The sequence below is a fragment of the Ictalurus punctatus genome, chromosome 13, assembly GCF_001660625.3.
Source record: "Ictalurus punctatus breed USDA103 chromosome 13, Coco_2.0, whole genome shotgun sequence".
NCBI lineage: Eukaryota > Metazoa > Chordata > Actinopteri > Siluriformes > Ictaluridae > Ictalurus > Ictalurus punctatus.
In genome coordinates, this window is record NC_030428.2 from 16008923 (window position 1) to 16022506 (window position 13584).

The following is a 13584-nucleotide window of genomic DNA, read 5'->3' on the forward strand; positions in this document are numbered from 1 at the left end:
TTTAGTCTGTCAGTGCTCCTCCTCCTTTTCGTATGACCAGAGGTGGGCGCTTCCAACACACTGCTGCTGAGAGAGAGAGAGAGAGAGAGAGAGAGAGAGAGAGAGAGAGAGAGAGAGAGAGAGAGAGAGAGAGAGTTAAAAATATATATATATATATATATAAAAACACTTTATTTGATCAACAACAAATTACATAAATCAAATCCACTGATTGGCACAATCAAACAACTTCAACACCATAATATATCAAAAATTACTTCTCCCTCAACCACAGTACAAATATTCTTGTTAAACACCACTGCAATTTAAAAGATTCTATATCATTCATTAGCTCATAATAATTTATTATAATTATTATATTATATTTATATTTATATTAAATTAAATCATATTATTATTATATAATATTATAATTAGCTTATAAAATAACAACTCTAGATTAAAAAAGGTCATAGTACATAGATGTACTATGTCCTGACTGGATCTGTTCTCCATACTATTTCTCCTTGTACAGTAAATTGAAAGTTTTGCTTGCCCACCAATGAAATTAATCAATTGCCATTTTGTTCTCAGTTTTTGACTGTATCCTAACCCTAAAATGAAAGCATCAGGAGTGAATTTTTTCCCGAAAGTTTGAAAACACCTCATTCATTAAGTCAAGTATTGGTCTGAGTCTAGCACATTCTACATAGCAGTGAAACACACAGTATCTCTTAATCCACAAAATAGGCATTTGTCATCAACATTTGGATTTATAACAGCAACAAAAGCATTAACAGCTATAGCCCCATGTAGTATTCTCCATTCCAAGTCACCCGATTGTTTATTCAGTCGTGGTTTGTAAATCACCCTCCAAACTGGCTTCACTTCATTCCTTAACCCAAGTTTTTCCCACCACACCATATCTCTTTTCCCATTTAGAGCTACTTTATTGAATACTTTGACAAAACATTTATATATCACGTTGCCTCCAACCAAGTCCGAGTCCAACTCTCACAGCTCCTCTGGGTCCAGCAAGCAGCAAGACATAGCTTTTAAGTCCAGTGAAATAACAAGTTTTGGAAAGGGGTCTCTCAAACTAGGCACTAACGATCCATTACCATAGTTCTGTAGCATTGTTACCTACACCTACTCTTCAATCAGTCTTTTTTCCACAATTTAATCAAATGTTTTGTCAAAGGCTTGACATGTTGACCTCTGGCCTAATGCAGCAGCTACTGTAGTTGCATTGCTTAGGTCAGGCCCTGCCACCTCAGTCATATGTCTCAGTTTTACCATTCCAGAACCACACAGCCTCGTTGCAAGGCCTGGTGTATACTCACACAATAAGTCCAAGCAAGCTCCCTTCACCAAAAGCTCCTCAAGCAGCCAAAAGAAAGATTCTGTCCTTTGTGTCCTGGTGGAGTTAAAAAGTCCCCACATTTTAAAAAGTCCACTGTAGAAAGGAGGTATTTCCTTTAGATGCAACTGTTTATAATCCAAAAGAAACAAAATGCTGTCCAGTCCAAGTCCATCAACCCTATGCTGGATGACTCGGGCCACCTTCTTCCATACCACGTCTGCAGGTCCTGTTAAGAGTCTCTGGATGAACTGTAAGTGAAAAGTTGCCAGCCTGCTTGACAAGTGCACTAGTCCTTGACCTCCTTCTTCTTTTGGTAGAAAGAGTACACTTTGGGGAACCCAATGACAACATTCCTAAAAAAGTCTACTAAAATTGCTTGCAGCCTGGAAAGAAGGCCAGCAGGTGGATCCACACATGACAGTTTATGACACAATGCCAAGGCAATCAAATTATTTGTTATTAAAACCCTCCCTCTATAGGACAGTTTCAAATGAATCCACTTCCACTTTCTTAATTAACTCTCCAATTTTTCAATTACCCCTTCCCAGTTTTTCTCTTGTGTGACAGCATCCCCAATAAATACTCCCAGGTATCTGAGCCTTCCATTTTTCCAAGTCAACTCGCCCGGTAATGACATTAGACCCTCCTCCCGTTTCCCAACAGCCAATGCATTATTTTTAAGACAGTTTACTTTAGAGGATGAAATAATCCCAAAGTCATCAACAATTGTGACCAGAGTAATGAGAGAGAGAGAGAGAGAGAGAGAGAGAGAGAGAGAGAGATCCATATCCTGATTGTATTCCTAGCCCAGTTTGTGAGGCAGTTATAATTTGCCCCATTTACAGTGCAACATTAACACTGACATGATAGTAGTATGATTATGTGTAGTTGCCGGTATCAGGTGCAATAGTATGTCTGACGTTTCAAAAAAAAATTTTTTTAAACAACAACAAAACTTCAATGTCACTGTTGGGTTGAGAAACAGTCCACCAAACAAAAATATCCAGCCAACAGCCATACTGTGGTTGGAAACTCACAATGATGGAATAGACATGGAGTCTATCATGTAATGTTTTGATATCTTTGTAGCGGTTAACATCATTATCTAGACAGGACACCAGTCAATTTAGCAGAGCAAATCCTTATACCTGAATGTTTTGGCTAGTGGAAAGAAACCAGAGAATCTGGAAAAAATAACCTATGTGAACACAGGTCAAATATGTGAACTACACACACAGACAGTAACACAAATGCAAGATCAAACCAAGGACCCTGGAGCTTTGAGGCAGCAATGCTATAGACTGCGCCACCCAAACTAATCCACAATCTAAAACAGACATATTATTTAAGGCTACTTAATTGTTATGAGAGAAAAGGTTATGAGAGAGCTGTCAAACTAAACATTTACATCTTGAACTCAAAAATGTCATAAACATCACAGATTAGGCTGCTGTGTGGAATTTACTGACTAATCAGTCTGAATTCAAACGACAGTGACAAAGAAGCAGAAAACTAGTAACACAACACATTCCATTAGACAGTAAATCACTACATTTTATTATTTATAATTCCTCATGGGTTAAAAAGCTCAGTCAAGAACAGTATTGTAATATTAATGACTGTCAGCAGACTATAACTGTAATAATTCAGGGAAAATTTTGATGGACTTATTACTCCAATGACCCATTGAACAAAATGAAAGGGTATGTGAAAAATAGACCGTTTCTATTGAAAACTATTTGACCCTTAACATGAGTTCAAATTGTTCTGTTAAAGATTATAGTTCCTAATCACATAAATGCAAAAAAGCACATCAGAGACATGGGATTGGTAATAGTATCAATGATCACATCAATGAGGAATGTGCCTTCTCAGTCATAAACATACTGAAATTCATTTTATTGTATGATTTCCCACTCAGAGGAGAGGTAAAAAAAAAAAAAAAGCTCCCACTGCTGCTAAGCTTGCCAACTAGGCTGGCCTGCTCTCATTATTTCCACTTTGACATGAGCAGGAGCACAAAAAATCAAAATCTGTGCTTTGGTGAGGTGAGAGAGAGAGAGAGAGAGAGAGAGAGAGAGAAAGAAGAGAGAGAGCGATACAGAGAGATACAGGGGTTGGAAAATCTTGTGGCAAGGCTTGTGCTCTTTACAGCATTAGGCTCCTGACATCATCTCTCTGGCTATAGCTACACACACTCTCTAGCTTCAGTAATACACTTCTTTGTTGAGGGATTTATACATCTCTATCTTAGGGGTGTTTATATGACTTTATTGTATTCAGGTGTATGATATTTCCTATCATATTCCCAACAATATTAAAGATAAGATTGTTGTTCCTATCATGTATGTAAAATATGACCATGCTCAAAGTTCAAACAAATCTTTTTACCCTTAAGATGCTACATTTGCTAAGGACAAAATACTTAAATACTCCCTTGTGCTTTCTCAAATTGGCAGGTGTTCCATATAATCATAATAAGAAACAAAAACAAATCTCCCTGACCCTTTCCTTTTTACCTTAAGGATATTGATTTCTGGTTCCGAGCCATGACTGTGGCTTCAAAGAGTCTGTGTTATATAGTGTGTCACTGAACTTATGAGCGTCCATAGGCCTGTTATGCTAAGTGTTACTGAGTGTGTGACATACAAAAAAAATTTAATGTCTGTGCAGATGCTCAGCAAGGATACTATGACAAAAATGCAGAGTCGGTGCCTAGGAGGGATGCTTCTGTGTCGCTTGAGAAAAAAATGAAAATGAAGGATTAATTTCAAACAGGGTAACATGGCTGTCCCGAGTCAATTTGAAATCACTTAATGCTTAAAAAAAAATATTATTATTATTTTAAAAATTTATATATATATATATATATATATATATATATATATATATATATATATATATATATATATATATATATATATATATACATTTCTAAATGTTAACTTTACAATAATAGTTAATGACATAAAGGTACAGTGTGTTTGTGCTGCATTTACATGCATTTATAGTGCTATAGTCTCCATCAAAAACATGTCCTCATGCTAGTATAAATAAGTCAGGGTATAGGAATGCTATCAAGCTGAAACGTTGTTAGAGAGAGAGAGAGAGAGAGAGAGAGAGAGAGAGAGAGAGAGAGAGAGAGAGAGAGAGAGAGAGATGCGTCTGGGGATTATTTTTTTCTTCATTTCATTTTTGTTCATTTTAAGTGCTTGGTGAAGAGTTCAGGCCTTGTTTGAAGGCAGTTAGTGACTCAGCTGTCTGGACAGCCAGCAGTAGAGTACAGAAGCACAGAGTCTTGATGCACGTGATGAACTATTATGATCCAGTATGTATAAAAATAACAATAAATAAATAAACACCACCTTTAGTTTAGTGAAAATAAACTCTGTTCAGTGATCTGATTATTTCATTAATTGGACATTTGTCTTCTGTATTTTATTTATATTTTTTTTTACAGACCAGAAAATTAATTGTATGTATTTATGTATTAATTAATGTAGAAAATAAGCTGTATTACCACAATAAACACTATGAACATACTATGAACCCATCGAGTCTTTGAGCCTGATATTTGTTTCATCTTCATGCTTCGGAGATCACTCCGAATCCCATCCAAATACAAATAGTGCGTGACTCTACTTACATGTAAATCAAAGTTAGTTGTAGACTGACACCTGGTGGCTGAAGCAAGGAGTGAAGTCGAGGAGCTACTTTCTTTCTTATGTGTTTCTGTCTTACCTCACCCTTAAATTTTTTTATTTATTTTTATTTATTTATTTTTTTTGTCGTCCTCTATATAACACCGTACATAAAAACAGAATCCTGACTTCACCACTATAGGGCTCGCTTACAGATATTTAGCTATGCAGATTAGTATTAGAAGTGCGCCCTCTGCTGGAGAATCCAAATCAGAGCTAAACCTGCACCAGTGCCATAACAGTTCGTGTGTCAGTGTGTACAAGTCCACGATAGATTTACTGTCCATATAAGTCCCACCTCCTAAAACATATTTCAGAGACAGACATGTGATAGGACACTTTATTAATCCCAGAGGGAGATTCACAATACTTGGCATTTGGCAACACTTCCTACTGTAGAAGCGCACGTGCACATGCAGCTGGCTGAGTGGATGTGCGCGGCCACGTGGTAGTGGGTGGGCTGGAGGCAGTGAGAGAGCAAAGGGTACGGTACAGGAGCTGATGTTCAGATCAAGGGGGACTAAATAACCGGAGAAGTAACGATACATTACACAGTGAAATAAAGCGGGAGGATGGAGACAGACATTTACGGTAAATCACGTACATTTTTTGAGGCGTAACATTTCAGAAACAAGCCGTTATGAAAGTGTGGCTTAGTTTGAAGCAGGATGATATACAGCATGTTCATCAGTCTACAGTCTCTCTATAGACAACTAAATGACTGAAATCCCAGCAGTTTAACCTCAGTGTACTGTAAATGATACGTGTTGTTAGTGGCTTGAAACTCTGTTGCGCTGTAGTTTTAAAACTTTTCCTTAAATTTACTTTCATCTAAATTTGTTGCAAAGAATACCTGGTACATAAACAGTCAAGTTCATTAGGGTGTTCATTTAATATGTCTGCCAGCTGAAATATAAACACTGGGTTTATGATACACTCTCAAATACACAAGTACTAAACATTTCCTTGTCATGGAGGTGATTCCCCAGTGGACCTGTTTTGTAACTTGAATGGGTACCTTTCACCTGGAAACTTGGATATACTGTGCTGTGATTTGAGGTACACAACTAGATCAGCCTTTTTAGAGCAAAGGTGCACTTTTTGTTTTAGAGGTACACTACATGCACACTTCCATGTAAAAGACACACTCAAGGGTGTGAAAGATGCACCCCTGAGTGTAAAACTGCAAAAAAAAAAAAAAAAAAAGAGGAACGGTAAAGTTTACTATCCCTTCCCTTTTCTCAGAGTGTAGATCACATAGGTGTTACTTTACTATAGGTACATGCTTCAACAAAACATTAGGACGGCTAATATAATAGTAGAGTATAATTTCCAAATGCTTTGATGGTTATGATACAATGCCAACAGTGTTGTGATTTGTTACTTGTCAGTAGTGCTACAACTACACAGCCACCAAAGTCACACAGTCTTCTTTTATTCAGTACCTTTAACATCATTGTGTTTTATTAGCTCATACTACTCATTTCACTAATATAATTGGAAGACAAGATCTTTATTGTGCCCTAATTCACTTCAGTAATTCTCCATCTGTGTTTGTGAGATAGGACAGGATAGAACAGTAGTTCCTATAGACCGTTACATACATTTTAATATACTGTCTAGTGCAGAGAATGTGGTTTATGCCTTCTGAGTATATTTTTCTGAGTCGTTTCTTTATATGCAATATGTGTTTACATACAAGTACTAGGAATTTGTGCAGTGTTGTGCTTTACACTAAGTCAGACACACTTTAAGTCAGATCAGACAAAAAGAACCTTTCCAGAATCAGTATAGTATCTTGATTTGTAACTATTGTTTAGTCTGACCTGTTTCTTTGTGTTATGTGGTGCTTCATGAAGCGTCAGACAAGCAGAAATGGTGTAACAGGATTTCCTGTCTGAATTCTTAACTAAGACAGAACACCACTGCATGTGTGTGAATATCTGTTTGTGATTGTATAAATATTGGAAATACTGTGGAGACCTTTAATGGTTACTTGCTTAAAGTGATAGCTATATTTATTTGCAAGTTTTAACAAGACAAAATGAAGAAAAGAATCAGTTTTGGTATGAGCCAGATAGACAGGAAATAAGAAAAAAATACATCAACGACAGGAACTCAGAAGTACTCCACCTACTTCCAATTCACACATGCCAGCAACACCTGATACCACTGTACAGTGTGTTTTGCATTCATATTTCACAACTAAGATCTGTGACTGTTATTATTCTCTTGGTTATGAACATCTTATTTTAAGTTTTGACAAATAGTGGAACATTTCTGAAGACATTTTCTAACATATACAAAGTTTTTGTATACAACAATGTGAGAATGCTAATAAATGTGTGTGTGTTTTTTTTTAACTGAACGCATTTGTAACATTGTATTGTGATGCTATTTATTGGGGCAAAGATGAAATATTAAGGTCATAATGCACACTACACTCAAATTTAAAGATGGAAAACTATCATTTGCTTGACTTACAGACACTAAAATGGTGAATGCTTTTTCCATTGTATTGGAGTAAGAAAGGACATTGAATATTAGGTTAGGTTAGATTTTTTGTTGTTGTTCTTTGGTGTACCCAACCTTGTGCACTGCAACCTTGTGGTTATGGTGGCATATTATCATAGGATGCACAGGAACCTACAGAATGATTGCTATATGTTGATATGCATATTCATTAACCCAGAAAAAAAAACTGACACTATTATAATGTCTTTCAGCTGAAAATAGCTGCTGAATGCAAACTATAATTAATTTGGCTACCCCACTATGTAATTTTGTAATTATGAATTTGCACATACAGGTGACAGTGATCTCTCAGCACTGCCACAGTTGCAGCTGCAGACGTGGCAATGTGTCACATCCAGGAAGAAGCAAGGGCTGCACAGCAAACCTCTAAGCCTGTCCTTATTTCACCTCATCCAACTGTCTGTTAGCTCCTTTAACTCCTCCTGCTTATGCTTGTGCACAGCAGTGTCCTTTGATTTCATTATTCTAAGAGATTGGTTAGAAGCTTTACAGGGACAGCTGCAGTGAATAAGTGCAGCATTTGGTGGTTTTTCTTCTCCTCTTTTGGTCTATGACACTTACACATCTACACTGTCACACAAACTTTCTCTTTAGGTCATTCATAAACACAACTGATCCCAGTTTACGGTACATTTTCCTCAAGTATTTTGATCAGTGTGTTTGAATTGGGCAGTGTTTTATGCTGGGTTTTCTTGATCTGCACTTTGTAGAAAAGTGTAGATTCATTGACAAATCTTGCACTTGCTTAGAAATATCAGTAGAGGGCGATCTACTCCAAAGTGCAGTGGAACTAAATACTGTATATTGAAATGCACATCATATTCATACTGTGGACATGAGTCAGAGCTATGAGCTATGACTTAAACAAAATGAAAAAAAGACTCAGAGTTTAAATAAAGATAGAGAGAGCCGGCTTGAAATACGATCCCAATAATGATTAGACAAACCATAGCTGGAAAGGTAATGCCAAACTGACAAAAGGAAACTGACAATGGCATATGTCATTCATATGCTGACAGCACTTAGCAGTAACCTATAAGTAAAAAGCTGTTAGGTTAACTACATTTGGTGAGGTGGTGGGCTCAGTTTTTTTTAATGAAGTAGAGCAAAAATACGTAACTTTCAATGATTTAGTGGTGGAGTACAGTTAAGCAATTTGTACTGCATAAACAAACATGAGAAATATCCGGAAAATATGGTGAAAGAGTGGTGAAGTTATGTAATGCGTATCAGTTGTTAATAAACATGCATTTATTAATCATTCTTCCAACATCAGTGACTGCTTTATCCTGGTCAGGGTCACAGTGGATCGGGAGTCTGTCCCAACAACACTAGTGCACACGCACACTCACACCTACACTAGAGGCAGTGTAGAACAGCCAATCAACCTACAGGCATCTTTTTGGGAGGTAGGAGGAAACTGGAGAACCCTGAGGAACATGGTTAGAAAATGTGAAGCTCCACAAAAACAGTAACCTGAGCTCAGGATTGAACCTTGGAGCTGTGAGGGAGCAACACTACCCTCTGCAACGCTGTGCCACTTTAAGCATTCATATTTAATATGCCTCAATTTGCTTGTGGTAAATATTGGCATGGCATTACATTTGGTGAGGTCCTGACATGATGTGATTGGCGACTTTAGTTGTGCCCAAGTCTTGAGACTTCTCAACTTTGCTATGGATACACGATCTACTACCTATCTCAATATGAACGATACTACAGGCATAGGAACAGATAAACAGATAAAGAAACACATGGAATGAAAGGAAGGTATTTGAGATTTGGAGCACTCATCCGTGGCAAGGAGTATAGGTAACAAATGGGGTATCATGGCAAATATGTGTAGCATATGTAGTATAAATGCAGGTTTAGAAGGAGACACTAGAATTAAAACAAGCATGTCATGGTATTTTGATTCTGATATGTAATTAAAAGTAAAAAAAAAAAAAAAAAAAAAAAAAAGAAAAAAGTAAGACCCTGCACATGAATCATACCTCCGCTGTGCTACCTGTTTGTTAAAGATCCACACACCTTTACCATTATAACCAGCCACAGTCACAGGCATTGGGTAAGAAAAAGAGAGAGAGAGTGAGAAAAAAAAAGAGTACTGTTAACATTTTAGGCTAGGGACAAATGAGCTGCAAAAAAAAAAAAAAAAACCCTTCAGGATTAGACAAACTGGTCATAGTACTAAGAGCAAAACTTCCCAGCAGGTTTGAGGTGAAGCTGATTATACAGTATATGCAGAATACTAACAAGTGCTAATTAGAAATAACAGTGTAACCATGGTAACAAGTGGGTATTCAGGAAATGGCCTCTGGTGGTAAATTGTCAGGTATCGTTGGGACAGGGTCAGTGAGTGCCCTCACAATTTAAGAGCCTCTCATAATGAATACACACTGTACATACAAGTAATTGTACTCTCATTAGCAGTGTGAGAAGGACAGGGAGAATTGAGAGACAGAAATCCTGTGTTCTGTACATTTCATATTATTAGGTGAAGGATTTGTAGTGAAGGAAACACTGACATAATGTTGAAATGTCTTTATTTTGTATGCTCTGCGAGTGGAAAGGTTGTCGAGCTGCTGTTACTCCCTGCTGTGTGAATAGATGAAATGATAACACTACATCATATATAAACAGCTAGCTGAGAGTGATGCATCACTAGACAATTTTCCTCCTCATTTTCACATCTTCATTGCCATAGTAGCACTGACCATGCTAAGAATCTCTACTAGTGGAATCTCTGGACATTCTTGTGTGTACAGATGTTAACTAAAGAATTTTAACGCTGAATGCTTGCAGTGCTATTTGCTCTTGGCAAGAGGTAAACACTGACACACTGCATTATAAAAGCAAACATGCCAAGAGTTGAAACAGCAGCTTTCAGCACTTAGAGACTGTAGCTCAAAAAATACCAGGCTGGGAACAATCAGTAGTTTTAGCTGATAGAATATAAATAACGGAGAAAACAGATCTTCAGTGCCATGTTCAGACTAATAGACACTGTACATACTGCTAACAATCAGTATATATATATATATATATATATATATATATATATATATATATAGCTGATTTAAATAACAGAAGTTCAGATGGAACAAAGAAATAATACAAACAGTTTATAAATACATTAAACATGTCAGATGTTGATTTGCATTGTGTCTGCATTGTGTAGGCTGTTGTTGATAGAATGAAGACAACGTGTAGAATTAAAATTGCATCAGACATATTGCATTTAACAAAGGAGACAATCCGGTCTATAGGTTACACAGCCCATAGGCTTTAGAATATACAGTAAATGTAACTGACTGCTCATGAACTGTTCATGGAAAATTAATAGAAATAACCCATTAAACCACTATTATAATACCCTTGAAATTGCATGTAAAACCCTAAGTTATAACAAAAGCAAAATTAATTTCTAAAAAATTTTTTTTAATAAAATCATCAAGTGGTACTAAAGACACAAATCAGATTTTCACCTTACATATATTGCAATTTCCTGTTTATATAATTACCACTTAATTTGGGATACTGGTTCCACTTTCTAGTTCTCAGATAGTTTTAGTTTATTGAAACTGTGAGCTATTAAAAAAAAACTATTCTTTTTTTATTTTATTTTGTAGAGCAGGTTGGCTTGAGTACTAGTGTTTATGAATACTTGGTGCTGATTTTTTAAATTAGTAACATTTCAACTTTCCTAATGTTGCTCTCAGTTGCTTTTTATAATAACATTACAAACTTGCCACATAAACCTAGTTGTAAGGTTCTTTCAAAGCAGACTTGCATGAGGAAGCCAGTCAGCATGATGATAGTATGATTAAAAACAACAACATTGCACTCACTGTGTAGGTACTAGTATACTATTCAGGATACACAAGATATTCTTGTTTGAATGAGGGCTGATTTATAACTTGGCTAAACTGTGTTGATCATATTGATGAATATTTTTTTAACCCAATGACTTACTGACGGGTAGACTACGTAAAATCTTTATGTATACAGTAAACAGTGTGGACCGCCTCCTGCTGGTCAGATTTGATGATAACTTATTGATTATCTTCTAAGGCTTTTGTTTTTATGTGAAACCATGACCCATTAATCTTCACGTATGTGTTTTATGGAAAAAAAAAATATACTTATAGAAATACTTTCTGTATTCTGTTTTAGATGAACATATCTAGCAAGCTCATATTTTGGCATATCATGAAGAAAGTAAAACAAAATTAAATAGAACACTGAGAGGAGTTTACTGACTGAGAGGAGTTTTATTGGCCCTTTGGTTCCTCAGCAGTGATGCTATATTAATTTTCAAATCCTGACACTGCATTTTACTCTGTCCTTTCATAACTACTGCATAGGATGCAGAGGTTTTTTTGATGACTGAATTTTAATGTTGAATATTAATGTATATGGTAGTTCTTATGGATGTGACTGAGTACAAATACATTCATCGAAATGAACAATGTGTTCTAAATGGATACAAATAAAGATATGACTAGGAGGTGCGCTATTTTTTTTAGTAAACTTACCAGAAAGATTCTGTTTTACGTTGATTCACAGGGCTTCTACTTGCGACTAGAGCTGGGATCATATGGTACACAGCAAAAATGTTGCAAGCAAGAAGTTTTTATTTTTATGCAGGCATGAGTGTCAGATATCAAAGCTTGCGGGACAAACGTGTGGCACTGTGTGATTCATTTGCAGCATCCTTAATACAGTAGCTGCCTGGTCAGGAGTGCAGTGTTGCTTATATACTAGTTTTATATACTAGTTTGTTAGAATTATTTTTATAACAAAAATATTGTTAAAAGGGCACTTAAAGAGAACTAGACATGAATGATGTAATAGGTTTGTAATAAGACTGTGGGATAAAAGAGAAGGAAGGGAGTGACCCAGTGCATGAGTAATAGGAGATAAAATAAGGAAAGTTTAGGAGGGATTTGGAAAGTTCTGGGTGGCTTTTCCTGCATGATCTCAAATGTCATCCTCAGAGCTTCCTAACTAAACACTATAGGGAGTAATGTTTCAAGCTTAGACTAATAAAATAATCGTTTAAAACATTTACAGTGACACTGAAATCAAATAAAGAATAAATAAAATTCTTTACTACAACTTTAATGGTTGAAATGGTTGCCATTCTTACAATCAGCTCCAGTTGTTAATTTGCTTAATCTCATGGTGAAAATATGAGCGAAATCTAACCTTTTATTGAAGTAATAAGAAAACTAAAAAAAAATGCTTTGTGCATTGTGCCCATTCAGCCACTGATGTTGGGCGATGAGGCCTGGCATGTAATCGGCATTCCAATTCATTCCAAAGGTGTTCAGTGGGGTTGAGGGTTTTGTTCAGGCTACTCGAGTTTTTCCACCCCAACCTTGGCAAATCATGTCTTTATGTACCTTGCTTTGTGCACAAGGGCTTTGTCATGCTGGAACAGATTTGGGCAACCTGCCTGGGAGAGGACACAGGTGTATTTTCCCATCATGCACAGTGACTTGCCCTGTAGTTACTAATTCTCCAAATCTATGAAACTGCATTCATAATGGTTTCAGTTGGGCTAGACACAACCAGGACTGATTACTGCAAACCCTGTTCAATCATATCAACACTTAAATAGAACCTTTTCATCAGCATGGATTTGGTTAAAAGGTCTTACCCTGTAACACACTATGCCAAAATTGAAAGAAATTCCAGAAACGCTGAAGAAGAAGGTGGTTGAAATACATCAGTCTGGGAAGGGTTTAAAAACTATTTCAAAGGCTCTGGGACTCCAACGGACCACACTGAGAGCCATTATCTCCAAATGGAAAAACTCGGCACAGTAGTGAACCTTCCCAGAAGTGGCCAACCTTCCAAAATTTCTCCAAGGACAACATCAAAGGAACTACAGGCCTCTCTTGCATCAGTAAAAGTCACTGTTCATGACTCCACTATCAGAAAGACACTGGGCAAAAATGGCATCCATGGAAGAGTGGCGTGGAAAAAAACACTGCTAAC

The 13584-nt window shown here is 36.6% G+C and overlaps 1 protein-coding gene across 1 annotated transcript in view; it reads left to right on the forward strand.

The window, feature by feature from the left end:
- The first annotated feature begins 5482 nt into the window (after nt 1-5482).
- cyth1b (cytohesin 1b) overlaps nt 5483-13584 on the forward strand; it is a 49007-nt gene continuing 40905 nt past the window's right edge. The window contains exon 1 of the mRNA XM_017484158.3: nt 5483-5634. Coding sequence (XP_017339647.1) covers nt 5616-5634 — 19 coding nt within the window. The 5' untranslated portion in view covers nt 5483-5615. The remainder of the gene's footprint in view (nt 5635-13584) is intronic.